We start from the raw sequence: 20,773 nt of genomic DNA on the forward strand, positions 1-20,773 counted from the left end.
GACTACCACTTTGGAGAGAGGCAGTTTGGCACCAGGCCTGCCCTTCCGCACTCTCTATAGCAATGTCTATGGCATGTATATATGTCACTGAAAATAGTAGAAATAATCAGGGGTTTTAAAAAGAATAGAGGAAATGAGACCCCCACTTCTACCATTGGTGTGTATTGCCATGGGTCTGGTAACTTTTAATCTGTTTAGTAACACACTGCCCCAGAAGTGTTGATGACTGTAGAACAGAGCCTTATGGGGAGCATTTAAGTTTGGTGCCAGGACTCCCCCCTTTAGAACCCCATAAAAATGGTGATAGTTGTATCCCCGTTTAAAGAAGGTGAGTGTCACATGTCATACAGATAGGGAACCGTGCCCACAGGAGCTCAGCGCAGGCTGGGCTTATGCATTGTGTCTGGCATGAGGCATTGTGGCTACCAAGGGGGAATTGTGACTGGCATAGATGGCATAGTGGCTGTTATAAGAGCATAGTGGCTATCATAAGAGCATAGTGGCTGGCAGAAGGGAAATTTTGGCTGCCATGAGGGAATTTTGGCTGGAATGAGTAGACATTGTGGCTGGAATATTAGACATGAATGGAATTGTGGCTGGCATTGTTGCTGGCATGGCGGCATTAAATGCATTGTGGCTAGCTCGGGGGCATTGCCACTGGCAACGGACATTGTGGCTCTTTAGGGGGCATAGTGACTGGCATTAGAAACATTTTGGCTAGCATGCAGGCATTGTGGCTGGCACGGGGGCAATATGGCTGTCATAGGGGTACATTGTAATGAGCATTGATAATAAGAAAGTCTTTGCGGAAAGCTGTGCACCTCGCATGTGGGTTATTACTTTCTCACTAGCGCTCATGAAATGTTTGCCCTGGGCCCACTAATGTGTTCAAATGGAACTCACCAGGGAACATGCTGATGTATGGAGACTTAAAGGCTGAGAGGACGACTGGGTGACCCGACTGCAACCCCATTAGGGTATGTTCACACGGCGGGGGTCCGTAACGGCTGAAATTACGGGGATGTTTCAGCCTGAAAACATCCCCGTAATTTCAGCCGTACCGGCATGTGCAGGCGCTTGAACGCCGCGTCAATTACGGCCATAATTAGCGCTGCTATTCATTGGAGTCAATGAATAGCGGCTCCAATTACGGCCAAAGAAGTGACAGGTCACTTCTTCTACGCGGGCGTCTATTTACGCGCCGTCATTTGACAGCGGCGCGTAAATATACGCCTCGTGTGAACAGACAAACGTCTGCCCATTGCTTTCAATGGGCAGATGTTTGTCAGCGCTATTGAGGCGCTATTTTCGGGCGTAATTCGGGGCAAAAACGCCCGATTTACGTCCGTAAATAGGCCGTGTGAACATACCCTAAGATATGATGATGTCTTTGAATGGATCGACATTGACAGATATTAGGAAAAAACTTCTAGTAGAAGATGCAGACAGAGGGCAGGCACATCCTCCTGCAAAAATGGCCTTTTATCCTGGATCTGCTTGCCCCCACATCCCAAACCACTGTTTGTTTGTTTTTTGTTTCATCCTCTTCTTACCATTTTTTGAGGGAAAGGGTGGCAGCATGATCCTATTCTTCCCTTGTCTTCTAGCATGACAGCGCCGGTATTGAGGGAAAACTTGCCAGGGTCTTATTACCCATGGGCAGCAGGGATGGGACCAGTCTGATCTGGGGTCCCCTTCTCCGTGTGACATACAGTATGTCCATGATTGAAAGGCATAATTTATATTTCCCTTAACCCACGATTGTGTGACCAGTAGGTGATCCTGGCCTCACCTCAACACCTAGACGGACACCTTTTCACTAAGACGCACATGCGGCTGCTTTGCTTGTCTTGTCACGGAGCACGTTCTTGTATTGTGGCTTCGCTTTTACAGTCATTTTCATACAAGATAAACAGAATTACATATATATCACAATTCATTTGTCACACACAATTATCTCTCGGTACAACATAGTACATGCAATTAGTAGATATTTCATTCTAGCAAATTATACACTTGTGGTGTCTGGAGAGGGGAGGAGGATTTAGTAGAGCAAATAATTAAAAGCTTAAACAACAGATTGTTTTTCATGTGATTCTATCAGTTAATGCACATAAAATATAACATCCACAAGACACCGCGAGTAGTGAGAGCAGTAATTATAATAAAGGGGCATTAAAAATCCTCTGATGTCATTGAGATTGGCAGAAGAACACCAATGGTTGGATGAAGGAGTCACGGGACCCGCTAATGCGCTTGATCGATTCCTTCCTAGCCGTAATCAGAGATTTCAATTGAGTTAAATGTGTCTTGTGTAATAGATTTCAATGCCAAAAAAATGAAGTTGTTTTATAGATTTAATGCTACAGACCGGGATGACTGGAGGCCCGTGCCTAGGGCGGTCCTGTGGAAAAAGACGTCTGTTCGACTGTTCCTTAAGGTCAGGGTTGGATTATAGTTCATGCAGTGGGAGTTGGTACAGTAGCCTCCACCCAATATCAAGTAATGCTCCTTTTAAATTGGCTTCCAATCAGGGGTGGACATATTGCCTGTACAGCTGCACCGGGGCCCAGAAAGAAAGGGGGGCACTCTAACTTTACCCCTGCTAATATTCTCCATGTTTGTCTGGTAGAATACACAAACAGTATAATATCTCCATCAGCCAATCACAGAGGCTCTATTAGTGCCTGAACTACTCTGTGATTGGCTGATAGGTTAAGCTGCAGTGCTTGTGTACTAGTGCCGTCTGCAGCCAATGTGAGAGGGAGAAAAGTAGCCTTCAGTACAGGTGCTGTTGGTCATTAGCTTTTTTACGATCTTAGACCATCAGGGATGTTGTTATTAACCCCTTCACTACTCTACACCACCAGAGAAATAACCATTAACCCCATCATTACCCTAGACCACCAGAAATATTATCATTAACTCCTTCACTACTCTAGACCACCAGGAAAATTACTATTAACCCCTTCTCTACCCTAGATCACCAGGAATGTTATTAATAACCCATTCACTACCCTAGACCATCATGAATGTTATTATTACCCCTTCATTCCCCTAGACCAACAGAGATGTTATCATTAACCCCTTCGCCAAACTGTTTGTTAACAATATCCCAGATTAGTTATTATTAAATCTTTATAGCACAAAGTATTTGTCTTTCTGGTACACAGTGTAATGTCCGTGGCTGCGGGCTGTCAGCTCCGTTCCCCCCTGACAACCGCAGCCACGAGTCGGCAAGCGCTCCACAAATGTCCACTCACATCAGCCGAAACCTGTAGGGTGCGCGCGCATGCTTGTGCCCGCTCTTAAATGGGCAGCGCGCGCACCGGACCTTGTTGATGAACTTTGACCTGTGAGTACCCTGGACTATAAGAGGGGTCCAGCCCCCTAGTTCTATGCCTGAGCATTATTGTGTTCCCTAGTTTGTCTATGTGATGGCCCCCTAGTGTGTTTCCTGTTCCTGTACCTGTTCCAGTTCCTGTTCCTGTTCCTTGCATTTCCATACCATCCTGGTCGAGCACTGTGCTGTGCCTAAGTCGTGTCGTGCTGTATCCACGTCTCACCTGCTTCTCCTCGCCTGATGTCTACCTGCTGCCTTGTCCAAGCCGAGCCTGCCCTGCTGCTGTCTGAGCTGCCACAGGTACCTATACGAACTATAGACTTTCACCTGCTCCCTGTTGGCCAGCTGTCATACCGCCAAGGCGGTACAGCCCAGTTGGTCCACAGACCCTTTGTGACACACAGCTTCAAATCCTTTCCATAGAAAATTATTTAATAGAAAACATTCTGGCTACCTGCGTCCGCCACTAGAGGGAGCTCAGGAGCTTAGTGCATACTGTTTATACATTGAAAAGACAGTATGCAGTAAGCTCACAAGCTCCCCTGGTGGTGATAAATAGACAGAGTTTGGAAAAACTGCCCTAAATAGATCATTCCTAGATCTGTTTTTGTTTTTGGCAAATTACATATGGAGGGAACACAGACCAAAGGCAAATAAAAAAAAGTCCTGGCAATTTCTGTCATCTTGCTGCGTACAAAAGTCTCATAGGAGACTCTATAAATTTTCCAGAGCGCACCATACCTAATTTTCCAAATTAGAATGAAATTCTATGAAGAACCTTTAAAAAATAGAATATATGGTACCCCAATCAACAACACAATGTTTACTGGAGTGAGAAATTGTTTGTGTATTTAATAAGCCAAAATTAATTTCAAAATTGAATTGATAGTCAGGAGCACATGCTCCCAGGCACGGGAGAGGATGCACCAGCTTTTAGCTTTGCTAAATTCAAGATTCATGTTCTTCAGGACTGCGTGTTACTGGAAGATCTCCAAACATACCGAATAGTCAACAAAATTATCTCGGGACTCAACTGATATATTATTGTATATGGCCCTATGCATTGTAATGATGCCCTTAAATTGTAGAGGATCCGTCCCATGCAAGGGATAAGCTTCAGCTATAAAATAAACATATGAATCAGGGATCCTTCGCCCAGTGGCCATTTAATCCTTTAACCCTTCCATGCTACATTAACTGTACATTGACCTCCCACACTCACTTCCTACAAATTCTTCCTCCCGTACTCAACTCCTTCACAATTACATTCTGATATTTAGCTTCACCCCATCCTTCTTTACAGATGTCTTATACTTATCTCAACATATCACAAGAAGTGTAGCGCGAGATGACCATGTTTGAAAAAAAACATGATTTTGTGTTACTCTGTCACGAGATATCTATTCTATGCGTGGCCACCCAGTGGTTGTGATATGAATTGCAGCCTGTCAAGGGTTTTGCTAGCATGTCGCAATATTTTATTGAATTTGTTTCATGAGAAATTATTGACATTAAACAAATTTAAGCAAAGGTAAGGATGGACACATATGTAGTTGTGTACCAAAATTTGCAGCTTTTGGGCTGTTTCTGCCGCCCTCTGCTTTTTTTGTATGTGGGCAGAGCTTAGTGGAAAGGGGCGTAGTCAACTGTGTCTCATGTGATATGCAATAATTTGCGTCAAAAACTGGCGGAGATTGTAGCGAAAATATAGATGCCAGCTCCTGGCTGGTGTAGATTTTACTCAGCGGCACACGGACAGCCGGCGACGTGACAAAGTTATCAAAAGTTAATAACTGTCGCATCTTACTCCTGCTTGTTTCTTAAAGGGGTTATGTGGGGACAAAAAATTATTAGCAGTGTAGTCACTGTAATATGTGGTACACTCGCTAATATACATTCCGGTCCCCCGTTGCGCTGATTGTGAGATTTTAATAGCGCAGGCGGGGGACCGGAAGTCTATTTGCGCAGTCTTCTTTGATGACGATACGACTCTTCGTCATGTGACCGGCCCCGCTGTACGCTATGTAATAGCTGTACTACTGCTCCTGCTTGTACATGGAGTACAGCTGGGCCGGTCACATGACGAAGAGTCGTATCATCATCAAAGAAGACTGCGCAACTAGATTTCTGGTCCCCCGGCAGTGCTTTAAAAATCTATGAAATCTCAGAATCAGCGGAACGGAGGACTGGAATATATATTAGCGAGTGTATCACATACTGCAGGGACTACACTAATAATAATTTTTGGTCCCCACATAACCCCTTTAATAAGACTGATGAATGAAACTCCCCTTATAGCCCATGCAGAGAATTTGGAGCGCTGTACTAAAAAATTGGAGCACAAATCCTTTAATGATATGGTTTGAAAGGTTGGACCTATATTAGATGGGGGACATTCACTTTAAAGTGTTTACACCAAAACGTAAGAGATTTCTATTTACCGAAGCTTTTTTTATTTTGGAGGTGAATACTGCCTCTAGTGGCCATATGTAAGTATTCTTTATATCACTTTCCATTAGCCAATACGGTGAGAATGTATTAGAAGAAAGTATTATACCGGCAGGAACGTTCCATTATCGAAATCTTAACATAAGGCTCTGACTCATGTTCCAAAAATGGCTCTTTATAGCAAGAAAAAAAAAAAAAGGTATTATTTGATATTTTTTTTTCGCTTGTTCTCTTGTCAAATCTAATAAATAATCCAGCTCTTTACACATGATTATATCTTCAAGGAGTCTTGTGTCATCTTGGCAGATTCTTGGTAGAGAAGATAAGTGAGGAAATGATTAACAAGTATCTTATATTTAACAAAGACTGAAGGAGATAAAACAGGAATAGTTCTCCTGAGTGTCAAGATGTCGGCTTCATATATAGAACGCCAAGTGAGAAATACATTTTGGGTTTGAGCTGCATCATCTTAATCTGTCAATTGGGGATTCACTTCCATCTTTTCCACAAACACGGATGACTTCGAGTCTTTGTGTCTGCCCAGATATGCCTTTACTCGTAGCAACCCGTCGGACGCTGTCAATTATTTAGGGAAATTTATAAAATGGGAAGAAAATCCTGGAACTGGAAAATATAGGATTAAAGGGATTGTCGAGGATTAGAAAAACATGATTGCGGTCTTCTAGAAATAGCACCACAGCTGACCACAGGTTGGGAGTGGAATTGCAACTCAGCCCTATTCTCTTCAAGTGAGCCTGGCTGCAATATCAGACACAACCTAGAGATAGATGTGGCGCTAATTCTGGAAGAAAGCAGCCATGTTTTTATAATGCTGGACAACCCCTTTAAACAAAATGGTAAAAAAAAAATGAACTATAAAAAATATTATATGGGTCGCCTGATCAAGACAATCAATTCTGTAAAATCAACTCTAAAAGCTTTTCTTGCACAGTTCCTATTCTAAATTAAATTTGAAAAACTAAAATAATAGTAATACAATTCTAGAACAAGTGGGTGCAGTGTACTGTTAAAGCCTGTAGGTGGAGCTGTGTGGTGTCGTCTTTGGAATGCATTTATCTGCCCCAATCTGTTCCATGTATTGACATTACTTACCATCTACCCAGGAAGATATAAACCAAGTGTTGTTCTTGAAGGCATAATACAGTAACATGAGACATTATTTTATATAGGAGCACGGATCATAAATTATAATGATCAGATGATTGGTTGTGCACGTTGCGTTTTCAGTAAATTATCTGTATACAGGCCATATATATCATGGAACATATTTTGGTATATAATATATACATCTATTTTGGATTCTATGTGATGATAAAGTTTGCCAGGGACATGAAGGTAGGAACTTGCTGGTATAAGGGCCAAAAATTACTTTTATGCTAATCAGAAAATCAACCAGTCCGAGTAGTGGAGACCCTGACTGATCCTGAGAATGGACCAAAGTGGATTCCAATACTTACAAGTGGTGAGCCGGCTTCAGGTGAGACTGCACGTCATAGAAACCTACCTTCCTTTCTTCCCTTCCTTCCTTTCCTATCTCTCTACATTCCTTCCTTTCTTTACTTTCCTGACCCACTCCATCTGTCCCCTGCTTCCCATCTCTCCCTCCTTTCCTTTCTCCCTTCTTCTTTCTCCCTTCCCTCCCCTCTATCCCTTCACCCTTCCTTTTATCTCTCCTGCCATTCTCTCCTCCCGCCCTGTTATCATGCTCTTCCTTCCTTCTCTCCCATCCGCCTCTCTCTACTCCTTTCCAGCTCCCTTCCTTCTTCCCCCCTTTCTCTCTCCTTTCCTCTTTCCCTTGCTCCTTCCTTCCCTCCCATCTATCCTTTCTCTTTTCTTTCAATTCCCCATCCCTTTCCTCCCCCTTTTCCTTCATCCCTTCCTTCTCCCTTTCAATCCCCTTCCCTTCTGTCCTCATTCCTTCCTTCCTCCTCTCTATTATGTTTTTCATTCCTTCCTTCCCTCCTTCCCCGCCTCCTTTCATTTTGTCTCCCTTTCACCCTCCCCTCCATACTTTCCTCCTTCCCTTCTGTCCCTATTCCTTTCTCCCTCCCCTTTATTATGCTGTTCCTTCCTTCCTCCTCTCTACTCCTTCCCACCCCTCCCTTCTTTCCTACTTTCACTCTCCTTCCCTCTCTGCCTTACTCCTTCCTTCCCTCGCATCTATCCTCTCTTCTTCCATCTCTCCCTTCCTTTCCTCCCCCTTTTCTCCCTTCCTTCTCCCTACCCATCTCCTTCCCTTCTGTTATGGTTTTCATTTCTTCCTTCCCTCTCTCCAACCCTTCCCCGCCTCCCTTCCTTATGTTTCCCTTTCTCCCTCCCCTCCATACTTTCTCCCTTCCTTCCCTCCCCTTTCTTTCCCCCTTCCTCCTCCCTTACCATCTCCTTCCCTTCCGTCCCTATTCCTTCCTCCCTCCCCACTATCATGCTGTTCAGTCCTTCCTTCCGCCTTTCCTTTCTTGTTTCCTCCCTATTTCCTTCCTCCCCTTTCTGTCTCACTCCATCTATCCTTCCTGTCTTCTCCACATTACACCCGTTAAACTTATTGAGACAAGTGACGCAAAGAGACTCATTAAACGTCAGTCATTTTTACCAGAGTTTTTATTTTCCGCTGAGTAGACCCATTTCCAAATATATCCACTTTTTTCTCAACTATTTTAGCTAGTTTCACAAATTCAGTACAAAATCAAGTGCAAAACAATACAGATTCCATGAAATATTGGATGGATGATAAAATGGATTGTCACATTCTCGTTTGCACAACGTTTTTTAAAAGAATTTTGAATAATACTTTTAGAAGAGGAATAGCTCTGAAATCACAAAAACATATGAGAATTGTGCTATAATTAGGGATCTGCAAAAACATGATGTAGGTCTCTTATGCCAAGAAGCTCAGCCGTAGACAATGTATTGCAGGGCCATTATAGAGATGTGTCAACAATTAAATTTGTGCACCCCATGCCCTAGGATTCTCTGTCTGCCATAGTTTTAGCTGCCAAATGATCATCAGAAATGCTTTTTTTTGCATAACAAAAACACTGCAATAGTCTTAGTTTGAAATGTTTTTGGACTCTATTTGGCCCAACACCATTTTTGTAATGCACCAACACTGATTAAAATTGTTTCCCCAAACAAATTTTTCTGAAGACCCAGGAATTAAATGACTAAAGTTATAAGGAAAGGGGTTACAATCTTTAACTGTCTTCTCTAACCGTGCTCCTCAAGGTAAGTATAGGTGGAACATGGCGGTCATCTCTATGTCTATCACCAAAAAGATAGAAATAGAAGAAGACTCAACTTCACACCCATCATTGAATAGTAATATAATCTGTAACAATATATATTTATTCATAGGATGACTCCACACACAGTAACAGAGGGCCGGAGTAGTGTATGTCAATCTTTTTTCAGCATAGTCCCTTAATTTACCCCAAAAATATTTCCTTTGCCCTGGATTGAGATAACCTTCGAGTCTTTGGCCAGGGTTTGCGTTACCTAATCCAAAGCCAACAATGAACATTTATTGCAGTCAATGGTGCACCATGGCTAAGACAAACCCCAAACGGTCCAGGTTTTCATAGAACATTCCATACTCTGAGACCCTAAAATATCTTGTTGGGAATCTGGTGTAGCTTATATGATCTGGCCTAAGATCTCAGCTACAAACTGGGCTAAGAGCTCAACTACATCCCAGATGGTGGAAGGTATGGCTGGAGATGAGCCCAAGTCCTCATATCTCTTATTCAAAGTCTTCTTCATCTAGGTCTTCATAGGGTGCCGGGGTCTAATATACTTGAGTCCTGCGGACACATATCTGCCCTTAAAACGGTTCTGCAACAGCATCGACTACTGGGCTTCACTTATCTGCCAACAAAAGCTGTGTTACATTAGATATTCTGCAGACTTGTGATCTCTGCATGAGTTAAAGGACACTGAGATTGAACACCGGCCGACATATGGACGTTTCCATAAGCACACGTAAAAGTCTTTCACACTTGGGTGGCTACATGATATGAACTCCTAAAAATATGTTCTGTACATTTCAACATTTTTTTTTATATATATATTTATATATAGACTGAATCCCCCTTTAAACTAATAAAACCCCCATCTGAATTAAAAAAAAAAAAAAATTACAAAAAAAAACTTTATGAAGGCACACCCATGCGAGACATTAAGGTATAAATTGAACTGCTTCATGCAGTTTTTTTTCTTCATTTTTTTTTTCTTTGTATAATACTGTATCTGGATGCCCAAATATTAAACTTGCAGTCGATCTAGCTAAATGTAACTGGTGGAATCTTTTGAAGGCAATATTTTTGTAATAAAAATGGAAAAATGTTGGATACACATGAGTTGAAAATCTTATTTCAAAAGGCAAGAGAACATGTGCCCCGGAGCTTTAAACCATATTCATTGCCTCGGCAATATTAACTTTTCTATTATTACAATGGGTATTTTTGTTGTTTTTTTTGCTCATTTTTGTAAACCATAACCCGCACTTTACTGTCACCAGACTCTTTTTTGAAAACTTGTAAATTTACAAACATGAAGTCACAATTAATATTCTCTAAAAGTAATTTCAGAGCTGTCACGTTATAGTTTTTTGTTTTTTTTTCTTAAAAAAAGGACAATGTGTACTGCGTCACAACGTAATGCAGCTAATCAAAAAAGGAGAGAAGAATTAAAGTATTTACAAAAAGAAAAAAAAAACAATTCTAAAGAAGCCGTCCATTTCCCATTTAAAGAGTTTGTAAAGGATCAGAAAAACAGGGCTGCTTTCTTCTAGAAGCGGCACCACACCTGTCCGGGTTTGGTATTGCAGCTCAAGTCTATTGAAGTGAATGGGGCTGAGCTGCAATACCACACGCACCCTGTGGACAGGTGTGGCGCTGTTTTTGGAATGGGAGCAGCCATGTTTTTCTAATCTTGGACAACCCCTTTACGTTCTGCTGACTACATCCCACACTGTTTCAGACAAACAGTACCAGATCGCATCTTGTCATCAGCAATTATGCAGACATCTTTTAAGCCTTTTTTGTGGTTCGGAAGGTTTATTGTATAACGATGTTCTTCAGGTAGATTATGCTCGTGAAAGAGGAAAGTGTCAAAACAAGGTACCAACAAGAGAAGAGGATTTCTGCCTTTCCAGTTATGCCGTACTGGGCTGTGCTTGGAGCTGAAAAGACACAAAGAACAAAACAATAATTCAATATTTTTGAAAAAAATAAATTAGTTTTTGCTTTTTAAGATTTTTTTTTGACATTTTTTAAGACACTCAGGTGAAAAGTAAGCAAATCATATTTCTGCTCAATCTAAAAACAAGTGCTTTCCGTCTTAAAGGGGTATTTAAAAGATATTTCACAAGATAAGCCATAAATGTATGTGGGTCAAGACCTTCAAATACAGTATGTTGGGAATGGGGGGATCACATAAGGACATAAGGATGGGGTCAGGGGAACCTGGTTCTTGACATGGGTGTGGGTCTGAGAGGTGGGATCCTCATCTATCCGACATTTATGGCTTATCCACAAAATATGCCAAAAATGTCTAAGATGGAATTAACCCTTTAAGGTGTAACAATACTTTTGAGCTACTGTACATGGGTAAAACAGCATTGTAATTGCATCACGTTTCCATCAGGTCTCAAGAGCTTCAAGCTCAGATCTTAAAGATTGATTACATGATTAAAAAACAGATAATCCAGTAAAGGATAATGACATTTTGTCGTTTTTCAACTGTGTACAGGGCCAAAACATTGACAAGCCCTATGGACTGCAGTTGTCGCTATGCTTTGATACCCTCCAACATTAAGAATAAATAGACCCCCTACAAATTTTCACTATCCTATTTTACGGACCTTTAAAGTTCTATGATAAGCCACAAATACCGCTTAAATGCCTCAGCCACAGGTCCCCATAACCATGTGAGAGGCATAGATGTCCCCTTATTTGCCTGCTATGGATTCCCTTCTAAAAGCGTGGGTAGGACTAGTATTAGTGGTAGTACCCCTATGTGGTAGCATAGAATTCATCGCCTGGGCACCTAGAGCTTGCTAATTGATTGAGCAATGTTACTCGGGCACCTTACATCAATGTTAATAGGGCAATGAATTAAATGGGCACTAAAGGGTACATCAGAGGCATTGTCAAAAGCATGAACTACACAGGGCATTATACCCCAATAATAGTTTTCCGATCACAGATGCCCCCCAAAAATGCCTTTCAAAGAAGCCTAAGGTCATTCCGATTTGTAATTTTTTTTTTTTTTGTTTTATAATTTTTTTTGTCAAAAAGGGTGAACACAATCTTAGGAAAGTCGAAGCAAATGATAAGACAGTCAGATTAAGGAGCGAATAGGGGATGAGCCTGGCGAAGAATCTGTCTATCTATCTATCTATCTATCTATCTATCTATCTATCTATCTATCTATCTATCTATCTATCTATCTATCTATCTATCTATCTATCCATCTATCCATCTATCTATCCATCCATCCATCCATCCATCCATCCATCCATCCATCCATCCATCCATCCATCCATCCATCCATCCATCCATCCATCCATCCATCCATATATATATCTATCTCCCATATCTATATACATTATATGGATACAAGTATTAGGACACCTCCACATTACACCTACAGGAGCTTTTATGACATCCCATTACAAATCCATTGACATTACTTTGAAGCCTAGACAGCTTCCACTCTTCTAGGGGCTTTCTACAAGATTTTGGGGGTGTCTGTGAGAATTGTTGCCCATTCATCAAGAAGAGAATTTGTGAGGTCAGACATTGATGTTGGAGGAGAGGGTCTGGCTCGCAATCTCCGTTCTAATTCATTCCAAAGGTGTTTGATAGGGTTGAGTATGTTGGCAATTGCGCCAAATATATTATACAACTTCCTCCATTTTTAAATTCAACATGTTGTTTTTCCTTTGTAAGGTGTCGTTCTTATGATCCCATAGATAAATATGCATCAGAGAAATGGCCCCGGTGCTATACTTATTATAACAACATAGGAACTGTAAGTGACAGCCACGAAGAAATGTGGAGCGCGCTCACGGGCTGAGCGCGCTCCATACGGAGCCGGTATCAGCTATATGTTACACCTGACACCCCACTGCAATGGGTGGAATTGAAGATAAAAAAAATGATCAAAATGTTGCATATACCTCAAATTAACACCAATAAAATCTACAGCTGGCCCTGCATAAAATAAACCATGACACCACTAAATAAGCATAAAATAAAAAAAGTTAAGGCTCTCAGAATGTGGCGACAAAAATTTTTTTTTAACAAATTGTTTTTTCTTTACAAAAGTGATAAAACATGAAAAAAAACCGATATAAATTTGATATCTCCGTAATCGTATCAACCCATAGAATGAAGTTATCATGTTTTTTTTTATCACATGATGTACATTGCAAATACGAAACCCAAAAAGCAATGGTGGAATCACTTTTTTTTTTTCCCCATTCCACTCCACAAAGAATTATTTTTCAGTTTCCCAGATTATATGGCACATTAACTATTGCTGTGAAAAACTACAACTTGTCCCGCAAAAAAACAAGCCTTCATGTGGCTAGAAAAATAAAAAAAGTTATGGCTTTTGGAAGGTGAGGAGGAAAAAACGAAAATGAAAATCCAAAAAATTGCTGCATCTCCAAGGGGTTAATATAGAATTTTTTTAAACCAATACTAAAAAATCCTTTGTTCAGGAGCCATTACATAGAGGCGACTGATCGCTGCAAAACCCTACCTGTTACCAGAACCTGTAACTAATGATACAACTTGTAATATTAACTTTCCCGAGCCGGGTCACAATTATAATAGTTCATTTACAATATAAATCCCTACACAGAGTCCAAATCCATGTACCTTCTAATTGACAGCGATTTTAGGAAGGATGGAGCAATGCGGTCTGACCTTCATTAAACAGCTTATCCTATTGTCACAACTTCTTCTTCTGCAGATAATTGGTTTTAACAGTATTCACTTCCATGTTGTTTTTCTGTGTGTTTTCCTATCACCAGGTTACAAATGAGATCATTGCTGACCTGAAACCATAAGGTCTCATATACAATGCACAGAGAAAATTAGATTACTCAAATGGAGCAAACTGTGGTGTTATATGGCTGTGTGTATATTCTGCAGTCGTCCATATATTTATGGGAATTTTGTATGGAAATTATATGATAAAGTTACATTTTGTAAAATTAAAATAATTTATGTCTATAGGGGGAAGTATTTTAGAATGTATATTCTTATATGTAGGGGGTATTATTCTAGAAGCTATCTATATTCTTGTACATAGGGGGCAGTATTATAGTAGTTATATTCTTGTATATAGGGGCAGTATTATAGTAGTTATATTTTTGTATATAGGGGTAGTATTATAGTAGTTATATTCTTGTATATAGGGGCAGCATTATAGTAGTTATATTCTTGTATATAGGGGGCAGTATTATAGTAGTTATATTCTTGTATATAGGAGGCAGTATTATAGTAGTTATATTCTTGTATATAGTGAGTAGTATTATAGTAGTTATATTCTTGTATATAGGGGCAGTATTATAGTAGTTATATTCTTGCATATAGGGGCAGTATTATAGTAGATATATTCTTGTATATAGGGGGCAGTATTATAGTAGTTATATTCTTGTATATAGGGGCAGTATTATAGTAGTTATATTCTTGTATATAGGAGCAGTATTATAGTAGTTATATTCTTGTATATAGGGAGCAGTATTATAGTAGTTATATTCTTGTATATAGGGGGCAGTATTACAGTAGATATATTCTTGTATATAGGAGGCAGTATTATAGTAGTTAAACTCTTGTATATAGGGAGCAGTATTATAGTAGTTATATTCTTGTATATAGGGGTAGTATTATAGTAGTTATATTCTTGTATATAGGGGGCAGTATTATAGTAGTTATATTCTTGTATATAGGGGCAGTATTATAGTAGTTATATTCGTATACATAGGGGGCAGTATTCTAGTAGTTATATTCTTGCGCATAAGGGACAGTATTATAGTAGTTATATTCTTGTATATAGGGGCAGTATTATAGTAGTTATATTCTTGTATATAGGGGCAGTATTATAGTAGTTATATTCTTGTATATAGGGGGCAGTATTATAGTAGTTATATTCTTGTATATAGGGGGCAGCATTATAGTAGTTATATTCTTGTATATAGGGGCAGCATTATAGTAGTTATATTCTTGTACATAGGGGGCAGTATTATAGTAGTTATATTCTTGTACATAGGGGGCAGTATTATAGTAGTTATATTCTTGTATATAGGAGCAATATTATAGTAGTTATATTCTTGTATATAGGGGGCACTATTATAATAGTTATATTCTTGTACATAGGGGGCAGTATTTTAGTAGTTATATTCTTGTATATAGGGGGCAGTATTATAGTAGTTATATTCTTGTATATAGGGGGCAGTATTATAGTAGTTATATTCTAGTATATAAGGGGCAGTATTATAGTAGTTATATTCTTGTACATAGGTGGCAGTATTATAGTAGTTATATTCTTGTATATAAGGGGCAGTATTATAGTAGTTATATTCTTGTATATAGGGGCAGTATTATAGTAGTTATATTCTTGTATATAGGGGCAGTATTATAGTAGTTATATTCTTGTATATAGGTGGCAGTATTATAATAGTTATATTCTTGTATATAGGGGCAGTATTATAGTAGTTATATTCTTGTATATAGGGGCAGTATTATATTAGTTATATTCTCGTATATAGGAGCAGTATTATAGTAGTTATATTCTTGTATATAGGAGCAGTATTATAGTAGTTATATTCTTGTATATAGGGGCAGTATTATATTAGTTATATTCTTGTATATAGGAGGCAGTATTATAGTAGTTATATTCTTGTATATAGGGGGCAGTATTATAGTAGTTATATTCTTGTATATAGGGGCAGTATTATAGTAGTTATATTCTTGTATATAGGAGGCAGTATTATAGTAGTTATATTCTTGTATATAGGGGGCAGTATTATAGTAGTTATAGTCTTGTATATAGGGGGCAGTATTATAGTAGTTATGTTCTTGTATATAGGAGCAGTATTATAGTAGTTATATTCTTGTACATAGGGGGCAGTATTATAGCAGTTAAATCTTTTCTGTGAGATGAAGAATGATTACTGGCCCTGTGGTGTTAATATATATTGTGGGTTGCTTTTTAAAATGGTGAGAGGAGATATGACAAAACAGTATATATGTATATTCTGTTTATGTAGAAAACTTTTTATTTATTTCTGAGACATATTTTTTTTTCAGTTGTAGCCGTTATTTGTCTTTATACTGTTTGTAACACTGTCCGCCTACACATGCAGATTATTATGTTTAGAAAACATGGCCTACTTCTATATGAATACTGATTTATGGATATTTCTTCAATACAATTACTCATTTATGAGATAAAGTGCGTCAGAATACAGGGAGATGCATGCGCGGAGAAGACTCGCTGAGGAAATGTCATATTTCACCTAGCAGCCCCTGCGTGCAAAATTACAAATAATTGTTTATCGCCTGCGTGATCGGCTCTGGTATCGAGTTAATAGGGATAATAGCATTTTCCAATGTTATAAAGCAGCAACCAGATGACAAAATAATCGTATGGTACAAATTTTACGCCTAAATGTTTTTTTAAAAGTTTTAAAGCACTTTGCATGTCTGTATGTTATGCAGATTTCTAGAACAATCTTTATAAGTTTCTTCTCGAATTTCCATTAAATTAGCCTTTTATGTTACTTTATAGAAAAGGTTTATCTTGAGGCGGTTTGTAACGTGCAAAATTCCCAAGGATGACAGTATATGGAGAATACAAACAACCGCCGAGGCCGCTACGGTGGCCATGTATAGCTCTCATTCCCGTTCCACATAGTTGGCATGAACCTGGTTGTGGTCCACCTTACCACAAGCAACACAATATTGGCAAATATGGGCTCAAACATTTAGTAGTTCATGCCTTAGGTTAACACTAAGGGTATGTTCACACCTACACATCCGATACGCCTGAAATGACGGAGCTGTTTTCAGGAGAAAACAGCTCCGGAATTTCAGACGTAAAGGCAAGTGCAGGCTTTTTTTCTATGGAGTCAATGGAAAACGGCTCCAATTACGTCCCAAGAAGTGACAGGCACTTCTTTGACGCGTGCGCCTTTTTTACGTAAAAAAAAATGATCGTCGGCACAGAACATCGTAAAGCCCATTTAAATGAATGGGCAGATGTTTTCCGGTGCATTGGAGCCGTATTTTCAGACGTAATTCGAGGTTAAAACACCCGAATTACGTCCGTAAATAGGGTGTGTGAACCCAGCCTAACACCTTTTGTTGATGGGTTTTCGTATATGTTCTGGCACAACTGCAACAGATCTGTTGATGGATCTCATCCATTTATATGCAATAATTTGCAATAATGCTACAAGAATCAATTCAAAATGCAATAAAACAGTATAGGCTCTATATACTCTGTAGACGCTGACATTTTTGTTTGTTACTGCATTCTTATTAACCTCTTCCCGCAAGTTGATGTACATGTAATTCCTGCAAAATTCAATATACGTACTTACGCCATGGTGATTGTGTATTCACCAGTAGGAAGGTGGACGTGATTCATGGTAAAATTCCCAAATGAACGGTTAAAATCAGTCTGGAAAGTTAATGGGAAGATTGGTTGTATGAACAATCCGACATTTAGTGGATCCGATGAAAGGTGACGGATCTTGAAGCGCTGTCAACACCGGGCAATCCCTTTTTGCTAGAATTGTGCCCTGAACATAAGCTTGGCCAATCCCCTGCATCAGCCTGTTGGTATCCCCAGTGATCAGTTGTGATCGGTGGAGTAATCTAGGAACAAGTGTTCAGTTCTGCTGCAGCGCCACCACAGGGGAATTTAAGTATTATACAGTTCCCATTTAAATCAATTAGCTGTTCATGTAATACATGGATATGCGAGGTCTTTCAGAGAAAGAGAGAGAGATGCTCTTTGTAGCCATTCTCAGATCTGGCTCATCGACAGAGGTCACAGAAAGGAACTGATGGCCTAATAGGGTAGTTGAAAACGGATTTTCTAAGCCAGATAACCCCTTTAATCTAATCAGTATGGCCGTCTTTGAGCCAGTGCTTATTTCAAGCAGAACTGAACTTTTTCTGTCCATTAGTAACAAAGACTAAACGATGTTCAGCTTATGACATGACTCCGTTCCTTGGACCTTACGGTGGTCATTGTATTGGATGCTCTTTTTGAACTTCTGTTTTGTTTGTAAAGACAAAATGTTGGCACCATAAATGTCCTTGATGTTCTTCTCCGGCCACTTTGCTGTGCCATTTAACGTCCCTCTATATGTGCCCTTGTTTCAAAAGTGTTTTTGTAGTAACTTGAAGGTCAACAGAAGCCGAGGAGCCATCATGGTGTGACAATGCCCCGTACGATCTCTAACATTAACTGCTCTTAAACTAACAAAGGGCTATTTTTGTGCAGAAAGTTACAGGTTTCAGACCTTATCTTAATTGGGAAGTGTCTGTATAACAAAGAATGCTATAAAATTGCAATTGTAGATGTCTTGTAAGCTGCACAAGGAAAATTGAAACTCTTGGGAAATAAACTAGGCTCTAAAGCAATCGAAGTGTTTGAAAGGAGACAAGATGCATCTTGGCTACAAACTCTACAACACGGGGTACATGGAGTAGGTCAGAGACTTAGGAGCCCAAACCATTTATTTACCCATATGACACCTATGAGACTCCAGCTGACTAGACTCCTTTTGGAGGAGGTTGATCAAGATTTATGAACAATGTAACCGGTGGATGTTCCAAATGCCACATTATATGTACGACCGTTGCAAAGTCTAGTATAGGATAGAAGGTCACATGCCACTATCACACAAAATAGATTTGAGATCCTGGACATCTCTAGTATTGTAGAAGACATTAATCTATAGCAGTGTATGTATATGAATGTGCTGAATATTATACAAGATATTATTCAAGCATTAGCACTTAACCAAGTGAGTCTGTCTTGTAATTCCTTCCATAAAGGGGAAGTACTTAAAGGGTAAATCCACATTTGCAACCACTCTTGCTCCAAATGATCTAAACATCAAAATGAAACCACTTTGCAAATACTTTTGATTAAAAATCTCATCTTTTTTAGTATACAGTTACTATGTAGACTTGTGTCTCCATGGTAACAGACTACCCTGTGTGTAGTCTGATCCTATAGTCATGTATTACTCCACTTCCTATAACCCCTTTTCTTGCTAACCTACAGACAGTGCAAGACTTGACAGATAGAAGAGAGTGACATATGCTGCAGAATCATGGTGAGGCCGGGTTTACACGAGCGTGTGCGTTTTGCGTGCGCAAAAGGCACTTAACAGCTCCGTGTGTCCCCGTATGATGCGCGGCTGCGTGATTTTCGCGCAGCCGCCATCATTATGACACTCCGTTTGGATGTTTGTAAACAGAAAAGCAGGTGGTTCTTTTCTGTTTACATTCATAGTTTGACAGCTGTTGTGCGAATCACGCTCGTCCCACGGAAGTGCTTCCGTGTGGCATGCGTGATTTTCACGCACCATTGACTTCAATGGGTGCATGATGCGCGAACAATGCACAAATATAGGACATGTCGTGAGTTTTTCGCAACGGACTCACGTTGCGCAAAAATCACAGACTGTCTGCACTGCCCCATAGACTAACATAGGTCCGTACGACACGCGTGAAAATCGCGCACGTTGCATTGACGTATTACAGGTTCGTCTAAACAAGCCCTTAGTCTGTAACTATGGAGACACATAAGTCTGGATAGGAATGGTATACATCAAATAGTTGAAGATATTTTATCACAATTGCAAATGAATGCTTTGAACACTTGATGACTTGACACTTTGACATGGCATATTGACGCTTGTTCTGCCCAAGACCCAATCTTGAATTCCCAGAACAATGACACACTTGATACACTGGGTCACAGAATAATGGCACATTGACTTTTGGGGTTCCAATACAATGATAACAGGGACACATCATAAGAGTATTTTTTTTTTTTTTACTGAGAGAGTAGTAGTAGTACCTTGGTAATAACTCCTTAGGAAAAAGTAGATGATATAAAACACAATTAAAAAAACCACAAAAATCAATAAAAATGTAAAAAGGATAAAAATCACTATAAATAAAAACACATATAAGGGGCAAACGCAATGCACTTCGTGCTCTTATTCCGCCGTCATGATTCTATTTATAAGGTAAATGACACTTGAGGTCCCAAATCAATGACGCATTGGCTCTCATTTTAGGTTGCAGAAAATGGATACTTGGGGTCGTGAAACAAGCGTACAATCTCTGGGCTCTAAAACGATTACACATTAAGGACTTCTACAGATGACAACGGTTGTACCGTACATGTTATTACAGATTAGAAAAAGGTAGAGGGGACAAGAGGAGATTCCAAGAAAAAAATACCATACTCCCCTCCCCTGGTTTTCCGTAGCGATGTCTCCCCACCTCCTGAGATGGCGTTTTGTCCCATGTGACAACTGCAGCCTGGGGAGGTGAGGATAGTATTTATTTTAGGGGTGGAATTGCAAGTACCCCGATAGTAAAGTTTCCATTTTGGATCCAGTCGTAGAAGACACCAGAGTCAGACAGGGCAATCGGGGAGGAGGGAAAGGGGGCACTAGCGATTCTCAGCGAATTTATTCAGACACCTAATTGAATCGGATGGCCGATGCGATAGAATCAGTCCCGAAATGAAGTTTGGGAAATTCGCTCATCTCTAGTTGGTATACCTTTTTTAACTGCATCGAACAGTGTAGTCAACTACGCTATTTAATACAGAGGCATATCATTTTTTTAAAAACTTATACTGCGTATATACTTTCTTTTTATTTATTTTTTTACACTGGGAGCCTATGGGCGA

At 39.7% G+C, this 20,773-nt stretch overlaps 1 protein-coding gene across 1 annotated transcript in view; it reads right to left on the bottom strand.

Moving 5' to 3' along the window:
- Window positions 1–9,096: 9,096 nt before the first annotated feature.
- The window catches only part of NEGR1 (neuronal growth regulator 1), a 404,305-nt gene continuing 392,628 nt past the window's right edge, over window positions 9,097–20,773 (bottom strand). Inside the window, exon 7 of the mRNA XM_075832083.1 lies at window positions 9,097–10,988. Within this exon, the coding sequence (XP_075688198.1) occupies window positions 10,864–10,988 (125 nt within the window). The 3' untranslated portion in view covers window positions 9,097–10,863. The remainder of the gene's footprint in view (window positions 10,989–20,773) is intronic.

Source organism: Rhinoderma darwinii, chromosome 7 (assembly GCF_050947455.1).
Source record: "Rhinoderma darwinii isolate aRhiDar2 chromosome 7, aRhiDar2.hap1, whole genome shotgun sequence".
Taxonomy (NCBI): Eukaryota; Metazoa; Chordata; class Amphibia; order Anura; family Rhinodermatidae; genus Rhinoderma; species Rhinoderma darwinii.